The 20,528-nt window shown below is 45.7% G+C and overlaps 1 protein-coding gene across 1 annotated transcript; it reads right to left on the minus strand.

Annotated features, from left to right (window-relative positions):
* Positions 1-57: 57 nt before the first annotated feature.
* On the minus strand, positions 58-20,056 carry cbfa2t2 (CBFA2/RUNX1 partner transcriptional co-repressor 2). Its single transcript, XM_058632094.1, has 11 exons — positions 19,563-20,056; positions 8,786-8,947; positions 8,303-8,544; positions 8,070-8,159; positions 5,893-6,077; positions 5,546-5,799; positions 3,585-3,670; positions 3,136-3,328; positions 2,060-2,128; positions 1,649-1,839; positions 58-898 (listed from the first exon to the last, which is right to left on the minus strand). Exons 2-11 carry the CDS (start codon positions 8,919-8,921, stop codon positions 536-538), a joined length of 1,809 nt encoding a protein of 602 aa, XP_058488077.1. The 5' UTR covers positions 8,922-8,947; positions 19,563-20,056; the 3' UTR covers positions 58-535.
* Between the last annotated feature and the right edge of the window lie 472 nt (positions 20,057-20,528).

Genomic DNA, 20,528 nt, shown 5'->3' on the forward strand with positions numbered 1-20,528 from the left:
GGATGAGGACAGATGCTTATGGCTGGTACTATTACACTGTTTACATTTAACACCATCACCCCCCCCCCCCCCCCCCCCCATATTAAATTTATACAAAGTGAAGTCAAGGGGAGGCATTCGCTGTTTTTTTTATAATCTCCATCATCATTCCTTCGTCTCATAACTTCTTCTCCGTGGCCGAAGATAAAAGTTCAACAGTTTTTTTTTCTTCTTCTTTCACTCCTCGTAGCAGATGCAAGATTTGGTGGTTTTTGGACTTTGAGACAAACACGTTTCCATCTGTTAGGTAGATCTGTTTTCCAATGGATGTCTTTTCTGTTCTTTGCCAAAGTCAACGTCCCAGTTGACATATCACTCAAAACAGTCCCTCCATAATCTGTCCTTTTGTTTTTAACTGCCAAAGAATATGATGAGAAATCTGTTATTCGGACAAACCCACGTACATTTCCCGCATTGTGCCGATTCAGTTTTTTTCCCCCAAGTTAAGGGACGGGATTGGTGACAAGTGAACCACTGAGTGACATCTTTTCACTGCCTAGTGTCCGTTGGCCTCAGAGGCCGAGGCAGGGGTGGAGGGGGTGGAAGAGCGGGACACGACCGAGGCCTTCTCTCCGCCAGGACTGGACACTGAAGGCACAATGTCGGGGGCCTTGACCCCGGCCAGACCGACAGGAGACACGCCGGCTGCTGCCGCTGCTGCTGCTGCTGCTGCGGAGGCCACTGCAGCCGCCCTGCTCGCAGTGATGGCAGACAATGGTTTGGGTTGAGCTTGCAGTCCTGGGCTGCAGATAAGGTGATGCCTCTCCCAGTCTTTGTGCTGACAGAACGAGCCACAGTAGCGAGCCGCGTTACAACCGCTGCACGTCTCGCTGGCTTTGCGCCCGCAGTTCCAGCAGCACTGAGGAGGAGGAGGAAAGGAGAGACACGCGTGTCAAGGTTTTTTTCCGTTGCATTAAATGAGCCATTTTAACACTTAAAGAGCAGCGTGCAACTTTGAAATATTTAACTACAAACAAAATCTGTCAGATGAGTTCACACAACACTGATTAAGTCTGTCAGCTCCATATGGGCCTTTTTGTGTTTCTCAGTATTGCTGTGTTTGGATGCCATATTGCCTTTGCTGCACGCAGGAAGTGATTAGTTTTACGCCAAGACAGATGGAGGCAACATAAATGCTGTGGTAGTAAAGTGACAGGGCTGCAAACAGGTATGAGTCTTACTAAAAACACACAAAAAATAACACAACATAAAAAGTTCTTAAAAATCCAGTTTTTCAACACTCTCGCCCCCACCACAATGTAGTCTGATAGTATTGCTTGACAAGACACAGCATACAAATAATGTCACAAAATCACTATAACTATAACCTTTGAGGTTCATACTGCAAACAGTTATTGACTCATGCGGTAGATATGTAGCAACATTAGCGTTCAGCATGAGCCAGTTACGGTCTGCACATGTGGAGAAGCTTTAGCGATAGTGGTCTACAGTTTGAAAAAAGAAAAAAACAAATGCAACCAATACATCCTGCCCTCTTCCCGTCAGCCCTCTTATCACAGCCTGGGAATGTTGGCTGCACGTTCTCTGAGGATTTCCTGCAGGACAACATAAATGCAGTACCAGCTTCATAACCTCCGTCTCCGCTCACCTCACTGGAATCCTCCTGTTCGTTGACGACCAGGATGGCGTCTTCTTGAGCCTTCCTCTTTGCATCAGCCAGAGTCTTTTCCATCTTAGCCCTCTCGGTGGCGATCATCTCGAAAGCCTTCTGCTCGGCCTCCGCCACCGCTTTCTGCACCTCATCCATGGCCTGACGCTTCACTTCGTTCACCGCTTCTTCTGCACAACAGGGAAAGTATTTCATGGTAAGCTCGGTTAAAGAGAGCGCTGGCACGGAGGTGCAGTTTTTTATTTTGTGTGTGTGTGCGTGTTCCATCTCTAAAATAGTCATGTTATTTTCTCAGTAACCTTAAATTACTGCGTCTGTAGGTATTCATTACGATGATCCTTGTGTTTAACAACAGACAACCGTCATTATTTTATTATGTGGTGTTCTCACCAGCTTTCCTCCAGATCTCATCTGGAACATATGCCGAGCCTGGCCGCGAAGCAAAGTCGCGCTTGGAGTCTGCGGGAAAAACAAGAGACAGAAGCGAGACATCAAGCACCTGTCGAGGCTCACAGAGATATTAAGAGGATTCACTGTTGAGAGGAAAGTTCAGCTCGACAAAAGGTCACAGTGGTGAAATCTTTTACTTTGTTGTTCACGTAAACATATATCTGCATATCCAGGCCGTAGAACATCAAAAAAAAAAAAAGTTGATTATCAAGAGTCTTGGGGCTGATCTGAAATCTGAAAACTTCAGAAAGGAATTTGTTTGGCTTGGAGGGAATGGCAGACTAACAGGCTGTGTCAACATTCTGTCTGTTCCCTCCAATATCTCTCCCTGCAGATCAGCTCATCTCCTCCTAACTTATATCATCCATCTCACCCACATTTCCACCCCCCCCCTCCTTAATTTACATCCTCATTTTTCCCCCCACAACAACAACCTGCAGACACCCTCCCCACTGTCATCTCCACCCCCACCACACTCTCTCCCCGCTCGTGCCCAGGCAGGCAGGCAGGCAGGCAGGCTTCCCGGCTGGGGGCCCAGATGGTGCTCTGGCGAGTCAGCCAGTTCTGAGTCTCGGGAAGCCTGCAGAACGGCAGGACGGCCCTTCTGTGGCCGATATGGCCGAAGCCAATCCTGGCACTTCTCTGTGACTATGGACCAGCAGGGGGAAGGCGAGGCTGGCAGTGTGGAGAGAACAGTGCCAGTATACAGCAGACTGCGGAACAAACTGTGGAAGGCACTCGGCAACACACGGACATGTGACTTTGCTGCACTACTATCTTTTGGCCACTAGATAGTGTAAGGAGCATCACATAAGATTTTAGGCTGTGCTGGTTTGTGCTCAGACCTAAAAAACCCCATCATCAGAGTGAGCTGGACCCTAAGTGGTGAGCAACTAACCGCTGATTTCCATTGAACCCAGTGGTTTGCTTCATCTGGCGTCACAGAGCGACTGCTCTGGTAAATAACAGTCATGATGATTCATGTGGCAGTGTAGAAAAAAAACAGTGTAACCCACCTGACTCTGCGGAGTGGGGGCTGTGTGTCTTGGAGAAGGGGGTGGAGCCCGAACCTCCTTTGCGTGGGTCCTCCTGCTCGCTTGAGCGCCGTCGCCAGTAGTTGAGCTCCTCGCGATCGGACTCCTGGCACCGTCTGAGCACGCTCACTGACCTCCGGGTCTTTTCCACCATGTCCACAATGCAGTTCAACACCTGACGAAAGACAAAGTAATTGATGACTTTTGAAACATGGAAGAATCACATTGGATTGTGTTCATTGTAGCTAAAAGGTTGTAGTAAAAAAAAAAATAACACTTTAATGCTATCATGTAACAAAATAAACAAGAATCTGAGGCTCGTGAGAAAGTAAAACACTGCTTTGCAGAGGAATGCAGTGAAAGAAATGACATTTTAAATTCTTTCTCTATCATAAACCCATTAGCAGCCGTGTAGTCGTGTGCAGACTTACGTGGTCCAGATGCCTCCATTCATCAGCCCACTCTCTGTCTGTCAGCCTGTGGTCCACCGGCTCCTCACGGTAACCCCCATTAGTTCCTTAATAAAACACACACAAGATAAACCACAGGCCAGTGTGATTAACATTCATCTATAATAGAAGACAAGCCACAAGTGACAGTGAGTGAGTGAAAGGCTCATGTCTGTAACCTTGTATCGCTGACTTTGTTAGGATGACAAAAAAAACAAACCCAAAACAAGATAAGATAGCCTTTTTTTCATTTTTGGCACAAAATCAAAAGTGACAGGAAGGCGGCGCCGTCTTCCATTAATAATGACAGGAATTGGGTTAAAGTTAATGAGGAACAAAGAATAAAAGACAAAAAGATGTGAGACGGGCCAAGGGAATATAACAGAGAAAGGTGGGGTTTAAAGAGAAAACGAGAAGCCTGTGATGCAAAACAGACCTTTGGCTCCCAGAGCCTGCACACATCTGGAAGTCAGCTGTCAACCACACACACATGCACACACACACACACTCCCCATACTTCTCCCTTAGCACCTCCCCTCCTGGAGCTCACAGCATTCCAGTAGGGAGACACTCAGGCTGAGTGGAGTGGCTCCACTTCTAAACACAACCAGCCGCTCTGACACTCACTGTGGACAATTACAACCGCTAACCACATGCATGCACACACACACACACACACACACACACATGCACATGCACGGCACACTGATGCACAAATGATTCCAGTTGTTATTACACAATGCTATGACTTAAGCAATATTTAATGATACATTCGACAATAATAACAGTTTGCATACAAAGCTTGTGCGGAGCATCCAAACATGTCCATGCACAGACGCTGTATTCACCCTCACACAAAAACCACAATCCTTTAAGACCGAGAAAGAAACGACCAACAAGAGGCCACATGCACACTAGGCTTGTTGACAAGAATAATGATTCCCACACACAAACACGCACATACACGCACACGCGCACACACACGCGCCTTCCCCTTAACCTCTCCTCCACTCCTGGTTCTCATCAGTGTTCAGCGTTCATCAGTTCAAAGCCATGTGGACTGTGTGTGTGTGTGTGTACGCGTGTTCCTGTGAGTCAAGTGGCGGCAGGCGGGCGGGAGACTGTCAGGGACTAAGACCTCATAAACACTGCACCCTCTACCTTGAACATATCGAGGTATGTGTCTTTATGTGTGCGCGCCTGTGTCTGTGAGCTACTGCTGTTTCCACTGTGTGCTGACACGTCCCAAACGGAGGGCAGATATACACCAGAGGAGATCCAACCCTCGCTGCCTGGATAGTATGGCACTGTTTATACACGCGTGGACACCAGAGACATATGTGGGGGTGGCTGTCCAAACACGGAGACCACCCGTTATCGCGCACTGATTATGCCGTGTGTGTAGGTGTGTGTTCGTTTCATTTCAATGTGACTATTTATTCAATAAATGCCTTTACCAGACTCTGCCGTGCAGATCCGGACTAAGGTATATGCTGCTAGTGTTTGCGGTGACATGATCTCCACCTCCAGCAAATGTGTTAACACGATCTGGCAGCCGTACAGTATGTACGGAAAGGATGTGCGACAGCCCTACCTACCACACATAACTGCTACATCAGCGTATTTCCCTGTGATATCATATCAGTATGCAGTTCTAAGTTATCCTGTATTAGTCACAGAGCCAGACTGACATCTGTGGATAAAAAGGAAAGAGGGACAGATGGGGCAGATGCCGTGCTACACGTCACGCCTGTTTCTGGAAAGCTGATAATCTATCTAAAAAAAATCAAAAAATAAATAAATAACCACGCAAGCACAATGGTGACATTTGTTACGGCTCGGTCGAAATATAAAAATGCTCAACTTGTCATCACGTTGTCACCGATAATGTGAAAAGAAAGTGGCCAAGGAAATAAAAAGATCGACGGGCTGCATTTGCATACCAGGAAGTCTGGGTCTGTCTTTGAGCTCGCGGATCTCCAGCATGCGTTGGCTGTGCTCTCGGTGCAGGATGTGTGGCGTTGCGATGTCGTCCAGGGCATAGTGCTGCAAGGGTGGAGGAGTTGGGTGAAGCTGGGTGTTGAGCGGCAGCGGGTGGGCGGGGCTGTGTCGCGGCGCGGGGCTGATGGTGCAGATGCGTTTGGCAGCAGGCTCCATGGCTGCAGGTGGGCGTTCGTGGAAACCGTTCTCTTTAGCTCTGGAAAACACAAAAACCGCTGCATTTTTAATTTTCTAATGACGTGTTAGAGTGTAGATCTGAACGGACGCAGTTGTGGAGCTTTCATTTCACCTGTTCGGGCTGTGTCTCTTGGTCCCAGCGTCAGAAGGCTCCATCAGCAGCTCCGAAGAGTCTGGAGAGGAAGCCAGTGTGGTGCTCAGGAGGAGGTGCTCGTGCTGGGACAGGTACTGGGCTGGAGTTTGCTTGGCTGCCCGTGCACAGTGGAGCAACTCCCTCTGCAGCAGAGGTAGGTTTGCCTGGCGAGAGAGAAAGAAACGCTCACTTGAAATTTGCTAAATGGTCAAAAGGACAAGCCAGCGTGTATGAAACTCATCCAGCAAAGACAGAATACTCATTACAGAAGAAGACGTCGATCCGGAGAAAACAGACCAGACCAGAATTATTCTACACGGACGACTAAAAGAGAGTAAATCTGCCTTGGCTGGGACAGGGTTTAAAGAGGGGGGGTACTGACTCCTTGAGGTCTGGCTGTAGGGCTCAGTATGAGTCTGGGTGTTGTTCTGCGGCTGCCTCCATGGTGGCTGTGGTTTACCTCGTTCAAATAAAAAAAAAAAGGCTCCATTTTCTAAACTGCTGCTGAAGCTGGTTACAAACCGCTGGCATGCAGCTAAATGCAGTACAGCAAAGTCATTCAGGATGGTAGAGAAGTTTACAAACTGAAAAAAAAAAACCATTTCAAAACAGGCTCTGCTTACTTCCCCCCTCATTCCTCACCCTTTTTCTTTTTCTTGGTAATATCTATCAGTGAGCGTCTCGGTCGTATCTTTGCATCTCACTGTTCCTTGCATTTCCCTAATTAGGAACAGAATCGGGTGTGTTTGCAATTACGCCACTTCCTCACTCCCTCCTCTCGAAAAAACCAGCTAAATAACCAAACCATTCTACTTGAGTGAGTCTGGCGTCTTCTTCTCACGTAGCACACTCAATCATTATCTTGTCGATTCTGTAAAGCTGGACCTCTCTCTCATCTCATCTGAAGCGTTTCCCTTCATTCGTCCGTCTGTACAACATTTCTCTGACGTCAACCTATGGATGGTGATACTTCTGCGGTACGGTCTGTCTATAAGGTCCATGTGCTCTTTTTTTTTTTTTTTTTTTTTCTCCCACACTCCTCTTCCTCCCTTCTTTCCCTGGGGCCCCAGCCCGCGGACACATGTGCTGTGTGTCAGTTCAGCGGGCCTGCTCTCTGGGGTTCAGTGGGAGCGAACGCTAGATCGGAGGCGCCTTGGCAGCTGAATGCTCTTTTAACGGGACAGCAGCTCCATATGGCACACTGCACTGGAACCCATAAAAAAAAAAGGGAAGGGAACACTTTATAGGCATGTTTCACACTTCCCTCTCTCCTCTTTACCCACCTCTCTCTCTCTCTCTCTCTCTGTCTTTTCCACCTCACCCCCTTGACTTTGTCTCGCTCTCCATTCTCTCAGGAGTTGGCATTAAGTCGTGGGGACCCCACCCCCTCATAATAAATTGGTAGAAGGAGGGGAACAGAGGTTTCTTGTCTAAGCACTCACAGACAGACAGCTGGAGGGGTTCCAAAGGTGAGTAAGAGGTAAGTGTGGAAAAGGGGCAGATTTTGACTGCTCTAAGTTATAGCAGTACAACGGACGGAAGATTTATGGGCTGCTTTACTGAAGGGGGCTCCTAAAAAGTATACACTTGCAGACTTCCCCGGTTACAAAGGGGGCTCGAGAGGCTGTTTAACACACACACACACACACACTCTCATCTGTTGCATGTCAAGTCAACAGGCAAACCTGCGATAGCTGTGTTGCACCGCTGAAAAGCAGTTTATTCAATTAGGAAAGTGACACAGAGGCCTATTTATAGACCTCTGCTTTGTATCCTGGAGACATAAATAAAGTGTAATGAATCTATTACTTTTCCATCGCCATGACTCACAGGCCATAATGCGATTTCTGAAGAAATTGTTCAGATCATCCTGAGCGAGGGGAACGCTGATGTCAAGGACCTTCTCTTTATCTCTGGTAATCGCGCAGCACGGCCGACGCAGCCGAGATATGCGAGGTCTGACGGGGAGGTGATATTTTCAGCGTGGCTAAACGATGCCGACATGTCGCGGGCAACAACAACCATCGGCCATGTGCCGTTTACTGAGAGGAGGGGGGGAATGAAAAACACGCTGCTGCCAAGAAAAAGGAAGTCATTCCACAAAATAATGCCAAGCAAACACTGAAAGACAGAAAAGAGGATGGTACTGTGTTTACCTTGAGAAAGGGAATAACAAAAGGGCGTAAGGGGAAGTTGGTCGCCTCCTGAAGCCGTGAGTGAAACTCCTCAATGGTAACTGTTGAATTCTAGGAGACAAGGGAAAGTGAAGTGTGTGATATTTAGATATAAATATATAAGATATAAAAGGGGACTTTTTTTTTTTTTTTTACAACATACTTCGAGATTTGTTCATTTTCACTGAAAAAATTAGATTAGAAACTAATCTTACCACGAGGGCCAGGACAAGGCTTCGAACACTGTCTCCAATCTCAGGAGAAATGTCATTGCCAAACTGCTGCAGCGTGGTCAGGAAACGCTTCAGTTTGCTCAGCTGGCGAGCTCCACAGGTGGCCGGCAGCTGCTGGTTTGCTAGCGATGAGGACGAGGAAGAGGAAGGTCCATTGCTGTAGCGCTGTGGTGGAGACGGCACTGCGTTCAAGGTGGGTGGGGAATGATGATTCCCATTCGTCACTGGGTTTAAGGGGAGAGATGAAGACGGGGGGATTAGGATGATTGATGCTTAAAGTGCACAAATATTTTGTTTATTATTAACAATTCTCGACAAGGATTCAATTTAGAAACAGTTTTCCCTGAATGTGAATGAACTCTTTAGGTGGGAGCAACATAACACTGTTAATCAGATGCTTAAAGGGGAACAAATCAGACAAACTCGAGACAAAATAAAAAAACAGAGTTTACATGTGACCCTTACATGCTGTGGTGGAAAAAGAGGCGGGGCGAGGGCCGCTGGGGTTGACGGAAGGCAGGGGTGGCATCGTGGAGCTGGTGCTGCTGCTGCTGGGGGCTGATCTGGAATGAGTCTTAGCATCCACAGGAGAACCGGGCATGGCAGGGCTCTTCTTCTCTCTACTGTCTGCAAGGAGGAGAGAGGAGAGGTCAAAAAAAAAGAAGGATTGACTTTTGCACATTTGTTTTACTGCGCAATGACGTGAGTAAACACAAACTGTCCACAACAACTCACACCACCTTTTTCTTAATAATCTTCACACACATACAAAAGAAATAAAAGGAATTTAAAGCCAAGGACGTATTTGCTGCCTCAAAACAAGAACAAAGAACCTATTTTAATGACATTGGGAGGCAGCGTGGGATCATGTGTGTTGTCATGTTGTTTGGTTCCCCCTGTGCGTTTCACACCGGAAGAGCTGCACAAATATGAATAAACCGGTGAGTAGTTGTTATCTATTAGTGACACAGACACACAATAAAATGAAGAAACAAAAAGACAACACGCTGGCTAACTAGTAGTACCAAATATTTTCTTTCCTCACTCCAACCAAACTGAAATGGTCTGTTACCCTGCCGAGAAATATTTATATGGAGATTAAAGAGTGTTGGAAACATTATGGCTAATGTACTACATCTGTCTCGTTGTTTTTAGATACTGGAATGCAGGAAGTGTTCCGTGTTATATCATTAACTCACAAACCACCACTTTAACTTTATCATCTCAGTGGTTTATAAATCAATGTAAAAGCTACAGGTCCACAGTCACACAAAAGACGCGCCCGCCCCTCAAAAGCCACTTCACATCATACAACACATACTAAACCCCCCCCCAACCCCCACCCCCCACCCTCACCCCCACAATCCACCCCCGTCAATGAGCCAGATGTCTAAAGTTTAGCCCCTCATTCCCCAACTATTCAGATCAATAACAGAAGAAATGCTGAAGAAGGGCTATTGTGAAGGAGAAGAATGCCCCCTCTTTGAGCTCCACACAAAATGCAGGCGGGGACACAGAGAGAAAGGGACAGGGCTATTTCACGCTTTACTAACAAGGTCGGCAAGGCTTTTGAATGTTAAACGCAACTTCTTAATATGCTATTGCCGCTGAATGAGACCACCAGATAAGGGGCTGGAGAGGAGTGTGATGGGGGAATCAGAAGCCACCTTTGTCTGCTTGAGATCCATGAAGGCTGGGTCCCGTCTCCATTTAGAGTGGATCAGACTCTTCTGAGAATAAACGATTAATAGACGAGCGCGATCTCACAGGTCACAGGGTTAACAGAGAGCAGCTTTTTAAATGTGGTTTCATGGCTTTAAGGCTTTGGCTTCAATGGCTCTCTGTATATCTTTTTTCACAGCTATGAACTCTGCGTGGCCTTGAGCCACAGGAACTCCGTTTATAAAGACTTCAGTCGGAGGGTTTAAGCCGTCAGCAGGTTACTTGGGAGAACTCGAGAGGAAGCGCGCGCATTTGGCGACTGTAAATAATTGCAGCGCAAATTGGGTGCAGAAACACGGAAATTCATGGACTAAAAATCTGGGAAAAGTTAAATTCTTTAATAAATAAATAAAATAAACGCTTAGTTACACATTCTGCTGCATCCACTTAGCCCTGTTTGCCTTTCCTAAAGGCTGTTTATGCAATTCATCTGCTATGCATGTGACTCAAACAGTCTTACTGTTCATCCCCCCCAACACACACACACATTCTTTCTCAGCCCTGTGGCCTTCCTGCCATCGCTCCACCTGTTCACCGACACAGGGGGCAGGAAAGTTGGATCCACGCAGACATTTGGACCGTCATACCCAACACACACACAATGTGCCAGTGCACCACAGGAAGCAGCACACACACACACACACACACACACACACACACACACTGGTTCCAAACACACTCTATCCGTATGGCCAGAAATTAGAATGACATCTCAATAACAGGATCGACAGAGCATATGGCTTCAATATCAACACTGCAAACGTATAAACTACTTTACGTATACAACATATCTGATATAAAGTAGTGTTGCAGGTAAATGTATTCATAAGGACACAACAGTTTTTCCTCCAAATTTGACCTGTATCCTCATTACAGCTTTAAAATGCCACACTCCCAAGACAACTTCATGGTGCATGCAACCTTAAGATGTGCATGGGTCTGTCTTGAGCCTTGTCTGAGGTAACAGGATGTAACAAGAGACATCAGGTGTGTGTGTGTGTGTGTGTGTGTGGATACGGTGCAGACGGCCCACAGAGAATTGCCTCTGCTTGTCAATTAGACAGCGTACGTACATAGTCGGATGACTTCATCTGGCTTGCGAGCACCTGAGTGCACTGTATATAGTCACAGGACTGTCAGGGGAGGCAGCTGTCACCACAGCCAAACAACACACACACACACACACACACACACACAAGCAAAGTATACAAAATGGTCTAATGTCAACTCAGGTGAATATTGGCTTAAAAGGAGGATGTGTTTGTCTGGTCTAAATGCCACCTGTCATCTTTGCTCTAATGAAACACAGGGAGGTCATATAAAGTGTCTGACAGTAAAAAAAAAACAGACCAATAGATAATGACACTTCTAGCTGATGAAATCAACAATATTCATGAATTCTTCTTAAACCATTCCGGGTTGCTGTTTTTGCCCTTGTCTTACCTTATCATGTGTATGCATGCATGTACTCTGTGTGTGAATAATATAGAGTTCTTTGGTTTCCTACAACAGTCGGTATTGCAGGGATGGAAAGGGAATGTGCCTCTGTGTGGCGACGGCTGTTGTTGCTAGCCAGGTGTTCCCTATTTGTTCAGCTTCAGGTGACGCTCGTCTGCATTTAAACATGCAGTCGGCTTTAATTGCCCCTGCCTCGGCAGGTGATGCAGAATGAGGCAAGGAAGAGACACAGGGAGGGGGAGAGAGCAGCGGTGTTCCCACCACTGCTACTGAAAGCAATTCAGCACTAAAATAATGACATCAGAAACGACAAGGCAATTATTAAATGCAGAGGTCGTTCACTTAACTCGATATGTAGAGTGTGAACGTATAATGGACTCGGAGTCGGCGCAAATAAATCACACTTGACGTAAATGTGTGTTTGTTAGCCATGTGGTTTAAACTCTCTGTGAAAGGCTGAACGTTGTGAGTCATGAGAGTGTGTGTGTGATTGCATGTATCCTCGTCCTGGGCTGCTATCATTGACCTGATATTGCAGATGAAGTGACAGAGGATGTAACACAGACTGGACTAATTTGTTGTTGGGCAAAAAGATAATTCATGCAGCATGTGCAGTGCTGCGAGCGCGTGACTTCCAAACACAGACATGTTAATGTACACAGATAAACGGCATCACAGCGAACTGAATCAATCCTGTTGTTATTTAAAATGCATGCTTTTTTAATCAATTTATTTTTTTACATAGGAACATGCAATCAGGGTGAAGCATGCAGGAGGAAAATCACCGGGAATTGACACAGATTTTGTCTAACACTTATATGGGCTCACTTGAATATTTTATGGAAATCTAACTACAGAGCTGGCATAAAATATTCCAGGAATTAAATTAGTATTTTCACATCCAAAAGTAGGTCTATATACACACCCAACGACGACAACAGAGAAACGGCTCAAACGTCTTAGACTCTGTAGAACGACAAACAGATGTAGGCTGTTGACCGAAATGTTTCCTTTAAATGCACAGGCATTATCCCCGCTGCAATCAATAACACATCTCAACAAGCGGCGATCTCACATTTCCAACAACCACCAAAAACATGTGAAAGCAACATGTCAACACAAGACGGTTGTAAGCAGTTGAAAGGAAAACGAAATAGTGTGAAAACATTATAGGTGAAGTAGCAACGGTGTAAAATGTGTTGTTTTGAAGCTGAGGTCAAAAAAAAGAAAGAAAGAAAGAAAAAAGACAGGCTAACGGACCTCTTAGCACCATGTTACTGATGGGCACATATACTCCTCCCCCTCCTCCTCCCCCTCCTCCTCCTCCTGTACCATATGGATCTAATCGGCCAAGAGCTGGCCAGCTGGGACCTCCAACACTCACCTGTGAGAGAGGAGGGGGGGGGGGGGGGCAGAAGGGACGGCTGGAGCCTCTTCCACTAAGCCACTGCCACCCCCTCCCTCCTACATATATACACACACACACACACACACACAGTTCTATTCTGCCCTCCCTCCCTCCAATGAGAGGGGGAAGGAGGGGGGAGGTGAGGAGAGTGGGGCAGGGAGGCACGAGGCGACTGAATGCAAGCGAGTGGACTTAAATGCCGGGGAGACAAAGGCTGCACCTGGTCCCTGTCGGTCCACACACACCACCATAATACAGCACACATCTGTTCCTCCATCCTGCACTTTGTGACCTCCCCCCCACCCCCACACCCCCCCACACACACACCCCCACTGCACTGACTCAAACACAACCACATCTACTAATAAAACAGATAATTCAGCCGTGTTTGGCCTCCCCGACTCTGTCAATATCGTTACAAACATTGGAGCTGCACAACAGGTTTCAAGGATTAAAAGTGTTCAAGATTGTGTCAAATTTCCAAAAATCTGGACACACACACAGACACACACACACACACACGTGTCCTCTCTGCTCTTTTCAATCAGCTTAATTTGTGTTATTGCTCTCTTGGGGCTGGAGCCTCATCAACAATTGCCACGTCACCGTTGCCTTGTTCTCTTCCATGTAAGTAATGACACAGTACATTTACAACGGAAATGTAAACCACGTTTGGTATTATTGACATTTTAAACTTGTTTTAAAATCGTTTTATTTGTCACTCCTGCATAATCGCAATAACACAAGTACTGTTTAACAAGCACCGACAGGGATTAAGAAATAATTCTGCAAATTGGAGGCTCCAGAGTTATAGAAGGAGGGATGCAGAGGAGTGTGGAGCATGGGAGGGAAGGAATAACAAGGATATATACTGTTTTCATTTGGTTTCATCAGGAAGACAAGGCTGGTTGTCAGACTTGGAGCCAGGCTGTTTTTCTTGGCTCTCATTACCACCTTCCAGCCCAGAAGACTATTTGGACAAATCCCAACATCAATACGGGGAGGTGGCAAGGTTGACAGCAAGGAAGGAGGCAAGAGAAAGATGTAAACACTGAGACGCCAGCAATGGTGGGGAGAGGAGGAGACAAGGATGAAGGAAAACATGTATGTGACTTCCATTCACACACGTGAAGAAGCACAGATGTGTTGGCAAGACTGAACTCCTCGCATTTCGCCAGCATGGAGTGATGATGAGAGAAGCCCTCGCATAACTCATCACTCAGTGAGATAATTACAAAAACACTGCTCTAATCTGGCATGCCACATTTAAAATAAAAAAAAAAAAAAAGTTAAGAGACTAAGGATGGAAATGTACTTAGTGGCAGAAAGAGAGAGAGAAAACTAAGAGGGGACGACAAGGCAGACAGACGTTGTCCATAAAAAAGGAAGAATGAGCCGTAAAAAGAGGCACAGTGATTTGATGCTAGAAGCAGAGGAGGTTGGACAGTGAGCATGAACAGTGTCCACGTGTACATGAGGTCAAACCCAAAGGAGAATGCAGGAGAGAGAAGTCGCCCTTCAGTCTGACCTCAAACCATTTCACTGGATTTTAAGTATGTGAAACACAGAAATATTACTATAGAATATTACAGTTTTAGCATCAGGAAACTTATCTCTGTATCAGCAAGAACTGAATGTTAAATTTCATTTTAATTCAACTTTTCTTGCCTTGAAGCAAACTGATGGACCTTTCTTGGAGCACTGCTTGTCTGTGACCTCTGTCATGTTTTTTTTTTTCATGTTTTGAATTCCTCTTCCTGATTTCCACCCTAAGCTTTTACCATGTCCTGGCCTCTGACTGGCTGGATTTGGCTGTAGTTATCACCTACTTTGACTCCATTTCTAGCAGCTGGATATTTGATTCAGAGACTTTTGTTGGTAAGTTGCCAGAAAAGTGGAAAATCTTGCCAAAGGTCCTGAGTTGAGTAGTTCTAGATCGTGTTTATGTCAAAACCCACTTACATACTGTTAATCCCAGACATTTCTAAGCATACAAAGGAGGCGTGCGGTTGGGCACTTGGTCGCTGGAGTGGAACGGTTTCATGTATTTCACACATGTACTCAAATTCCGTGTCTGTTACAGGCTCCACTGTCATTGGTCAAATGATTTGTGTGTTATTCAGAGTGGCACAAACTTGAAACGCAGACACTTGCCTGCGTCACACACAGCTGGGCCACGGGGAAAGGAGCTGGAAGTGGATGTGTGTCATCATGTGTGAGTGTGTATGTTGGCCCCGTTTGCCAGGTGCTGAGTTTGTCATCAGCTGAGCGGAGACAGGACAGTTATTCCTGAAGTAACACACACTCACACACCTGTGAAATGGCCCGCCTGAGGCCCATGTGCACAGCGCACCCACCCACGCAAATAACAACTGTGACATAACCGGTTAAAATTGGGATCTGTCCATCAAGGCTTTCATCCACGAAAGCTGTGACGCTGACACGCTTTTACGCAGACTCTCACACACCCGCTCCCCTTCTCGGAGGCCAGTAGATTATCTGCCTATCTGGTTACAACCCTTCTCACCTCCCCGTGACTAATTGGTTAGCGTGCCCATCAATCAACGTGAGCCTCATAATTCTTTAAAGCCAAGAAATGCCAAATGAAAAACAATCCACTGTAGCATTTAAAGATGTATGACCATGAAAATTAAGTAAGGTTGTCTTCATTCTCTTTTTCCCATGCACATTTCTTCATGATGTCAGAAGTGAATTATACAGCTCCCCCGACTAACATCGAAGATGTATATCATCGCGTCTGTCTGGAAGATTAGGACCGGGTGGTTATAAACCAAGACAATCGACTTAACCTGCAGCCAGGAAAAAATACTGCTTTTCCCGTTGGAGTCGTACATACACGGACTCTCGCTCTGAACTAGAAAGATACAGTAGTCCATAAAACAAAATACGACCTCTTGACACACGAAAACAAAGTGAACACTAAAACACTTGCTTCAGACCAGGTGTCAGAGGCCTCAACAGCCAAGTGGCCAGGGATCTGGTCCAACCAGATGTTGCAATCACCACGAGCCATGCAGAAGACATTTACACTTGACTCAGGCCTTTTTAACGATGACTCTGGTCGGCTTTTGTGTTTGTTCTTATCGCCATTTTTACATGTACTCATCCAGCAGCTTACATGTGTAACTCATAGCCAGGTTAAAGTGAGTTGATGTACAAAACCTGCTCTGGAAATCCCTTCTTAACGCTGGCATAGCAACATCAGTCGACTCAATTTATGGCACAAAAGACCTGCGTTATCCCGTACTTGAAAAAAAAGCTGGAAAAACAATATACATGTATGTATTTAGTTTTTCATGCAGTCGTCTCCACTCTTTTTTCACTTTGCCATTCTGCCATGTAGCACTCATCCTGTACCAGGCTGTGCAATGTTTGTAAAATATGTCGCGGAGCAAGCTGTAAATCTGTCTGATCTCACAAGCAAAGCTCTAGAAAAACGTGTGTACCGTATATATATATATATATATATATATATATATATATATATATATATATATATATATATATATGCATTGTGGTGTATTGCACCAAAAGAAAGATATTGCATTTTCTCACAGCAAATAAACGGTTACCCGGAGGTTTTTGTCGACACGGTGAGTTAAAGCTGAGAACTGGTCACAGGCTTAACCGTGACGTATGAAAGACCAGAGCTCAAAAGCTGTTGAGGGAGACAGATAAGTAAAACAAAGGGGCCAGCTGTGCTCAAAACAATAAGGCAGAGATAGTGCGTGGTTTTGAAAAAGTGTGGGCAGCAGAAGTGTGTTTTCATTCCGATATTTGCCGACGGAGAGAAGGGGAATGTTGGAGAGAAAATAATGAGTTCCCAGACGGGCACCACCACCCATTTCTTGTTCACCCAACACATCTAACAAACCCAAGCACATATTTAATTATTTTTTTGTTGCTCTTACAAGTTCTCCTTAGAATCAGCTTCTACCTTAATGGGTTTTGCATTGGAAATATTTACATTTCAGAGAGCACACAATGCCAATGTTTTGTTTCTGTTATCTCTGCTATCAAATATAAAATGCTGATAAATGTGTGTGTCTTCCACGTAGGCAATGTTTTGCTTAATTGCCAGCAGCAGTGTTTTTGTGATAAAAAAATAAAATAACATTTCGTTTAAAGGACCCAATTAAACTCAATGTCATTTTTAATCACATTGAACCTGTGGCCCTCGTTGCTATATTTCAAATGCCAAGTAGTCTTTTCAATTTATTATATCTAACACTTACACGGGCAATTAATTTGGATTGATTCATTAGAGAGAATTGAGTTGTGGCCATTTTACGGTCTTTTAAGCACGTGCTGGCGATACTCCACCCTCTCAGAAAACACAAGCCCAGTAAATAAAGGCTTTGTCTTGGGTCAGTGAGTGGGTCTCTTGGGGCAGCGGAGGGTCAGTGGACCTCTCACTCAGGCAATTGGCAGGCACAAGGAGAGCGGCTCCCACACAGTGTCAGCCATGGAGGGTGTGTGCAGGTGGTGATCCCCATTGATACAGATCTATGTCTGCACACTCACCAACTCACACATGCACAGAGCTATTTGCATAGTCGGCAGACGTTCCCCATGATGAAACAATCTTTCAGTGGGCTACTTGTAGAGATTGAGCCGTTTCTGTGGAGTCAAAGACCTAACCCTTTAATGTCCACACACACACACACACATATGAGAGCGCACACATTCAAACACTGCACCACTCACAGAACCCCTGGGGCCAGATATCACAGTCCTCACAACTGGAACTAATAGAGCACTTCCTGTATCAAACCATTGAAGCAGCTGCTCAATGCTGTGTCAATGTGTGCGTGTGTGTTGAAAAGGGGGGGGTCTTCTGTGGACAAATTCTTCTGATAAAGGCAAGTGAGCAAGGGGTCACGGTGGTCTCTTTCTCTATCTATTACCGCACTTTCAGTCGAGACATTCACAGCTGGGATTGAGGTCGGAAAGAAAATAAGCTGCAGAAAGTTATTAAAGACAAGCAACCTTGTACTTCTGCAGACATAATGTCTACAAGACACCTGGTACACACATGCACACACACACACTTCCCCAGACACAACCATGCACTTACCACATATGTGATTTAAAACCTCAAAGAATCCAAGACTAAAACAGTCACTGGCTCAAGTGAAAAAGGAGAGTTGAACAGTAAACCTTCCAAATGAAGATAGTAGTTTGAAACAACGCATAATAATAGCAATAAGTGCAGTCATTTTGATTGATCCGGGTTATTTGACATAAATGTTTGAAATACAATATTTATAGTACAGTAACACATATTTTAGATAGTATCTTGTGTGGTAATGATCAGAAAAATGCAGTTACACATTTCACTGAAATCGTCAGTCCTTTTGGAAACGAATGGAAGTACTTCTATTGAATAAACTAAAATGTATCTCCGCACATACACATACAGTATACATACACAGAGACACAGGATACTGCCTGCTGTCAGGAGTGTGACAGTGTCCAGCAGAGCAGACGGGGTCGCAGCCGACAGCAGGACTCTCCTATCTCCCTGATGGAGCGGCCCTGGCCTGACGTGACACTAGCCAGGTCTCTGTTGCCTGCGTCGACGACTCACAACCTCCTCCCTTCACATCCTCCCCACTCACTGTATTACTGCTCCAGTCACTTGTGTCACAATATTACACCAATGTGGCATTTGCCCTTTGCCGGGATCCAGATTCCCACTGATGTCAGGGCTGTGCAACATGAAGGCTCAGCATGAAAGGCAGACACAGCAGTTTCTCTCTTCTTCACATTTGTCAGAAATACTGTACAGCAGACGCACACGTCTTCTGACATGTGGAGGAAAAAAACAGCGATTTTACTATAATCTTAAATGTATTTGTCTGGTTATTGTAGTTTTTAAACACGGGTTTCTTTACTGGGGGAAAGATGGAAAACATAAACACGCCAAGAAAATAGGATGGAACTTCTATCTCCCACAAGTGGAAGCAATTTGGAAGTCATGCAGCGATAAGCTGGAATATAACACGAGGGTCCGATTATTTTTTTTTTTATCATTTTACAACCTGACATTAGGTTGTTAAATTTGAAAACCTAACCTTGTCGATAGTAAAAGACAGACAACTTGCCCCATGAGAACTGACATCAACCGTTCAACGCAAAATCAACACAAATCATGAAGTTTCTTTAACAGGCAACGCTCAGTCCATGTGGCAATATAGAGCAGTATCATGGGCACAGATTTATCCCTCCTTCGTCATGGGATGAAAAGATGAAGAGATAAAGAGGAGAGGATGATGCACCATCTGTACAGTACTGAGCAGCTCCAGGAATTAGGCTGGAACACACACACACACACACACACACAAAGGTTTGTCCAACTCTAGTTGTTGGAACACTTCAATGGTTTCCACTCAGTAGTTCAGCAACCAGCTGACTGGATAGCTATCTTTAATCTAACATTTAATCCTAATTTAAAACAGAGTTATCTATGAGGAAATGGATAACTCACGTCACTGTTTGTATCTTCAAGCACACACACACAGTATATGTACGTAAATGCACTGTATGCATACATGGACACACTTACTCTCATTTAGAATAAATGGTGTTCACCAGAAAAAAGAAAAAAACAACACAAAATAGCAGACCTACCTCCTCTCTAGTAGAGTCCGTGGAGAAAGTCAGCTGCAGTGGCGAGGCTCTGCTTTCTTATCCTTTCCTTTCTCTCTCTCTCTGTGTCTCTCTCTCTGTGTGTCTCTCTCTCTGTGTGTCTCTCTCTCTCTGTGACTCCACACCTTCATATGTCAGGCATGTGTTTGCATTCCCACATATGTGAGCTGCAGTGTGGCTTAGGCCAGAGCCAGAGACACAGATGGCAGCCAGATGGAGACAGATAACCGAGGAAGACCAGTGCGACGCTGCACACAACACAACAACAACAAGGCGCTCTTACTTTCTCGGTCTGAGTGTTGGCTTCTCTTTCTTTCTCTCTCTCTGTGTGTCTCTCTCTCCTTCTCTCTCGCTCTGTGTGTGTCTGCCTCGTGTAATCTCCTTCACTCCGTCTGCCTTTTCTCTTTTATTCGATTCCTCTCTCGCTGACTGTGACTCCTCTCTCTTCCGCGCTCTCTCAAGCTCTGAATCCGTCTCGCTCTCTCGCTCGCTCGCTCTCTCTCGCGGCTGAAGCCCCTCCCCCCTTTTCCCACACAAACTGTCCTCCCTCTGTTGTCATGGGCCGGGCGCTCCAGTGACGTCACAACCCCCCTCCAAGCACCCCCCCCCCCCCCCCCTCCAACTCTCTATATGGATCCTGGCCAATCATCCACTGCTGACTGGCTCCATTCAACCTGCATTCACAGAGAAGGACCTTGCAATTAACATAACTAATTGCTTTGGCACCTAAAGGCTAAACAAGAGACGGTGCCAAGGGCGACAAAAGTCTATGTTTGTGTGTGTGCATCTGTATGAGTGTCCGTGTGTGTGTGTGTGTGTCCCGTACCCTTCTCCCGCTGCCCCTTCAACACAAGTGGGGATCCCCCCCCCCCCCTTTAAAATGTTTTTATACTCACACCCCTCCTTCCTGCTTCCCAGGCCTTTTTTCAGCGATGCCCTCCATTGTCT

The sequence above is a fragment of the Solea solea genome, chromosome 6 (assembly GCF_958295425.1).
Source record: "Solea solea chromosome 6, fSolSol10.1, whole genome shotgun sequence".
NCBI classification, from domain to species: domain Eukaryota; kingdom Metazoa; phylum Chordata; class Actinopteri; order Pleuronectiformes; family Soleidae; genus Solea; species Solea solea.

Excerpts from the sequence above, each read along its gene's own strand:
- cbfa2t2 (XM_058632094.1), bottom strand. The coding sequence starts at position 8,921 with ATGCCCGGTTCTCCTGTGGATGCTAAGACTCATTCCAGATCAGCCCCC. Across the intron at positions 8,545-8,785 it reads CTCTTTTTCCACCACAGCAT|TGACGAATGGGAATCATCAT; the intron begins GTAAGGGTCACA and ends CCTTAAACCCAG. Across the intron at positions 1,840-2,059 it reads TGAGATCTGGAGGAAAGCTG|AAGAAGCGGTGAACGAAGTG; the intron begins GTGAGAACACCA and ends CCTGTTGTGCAG.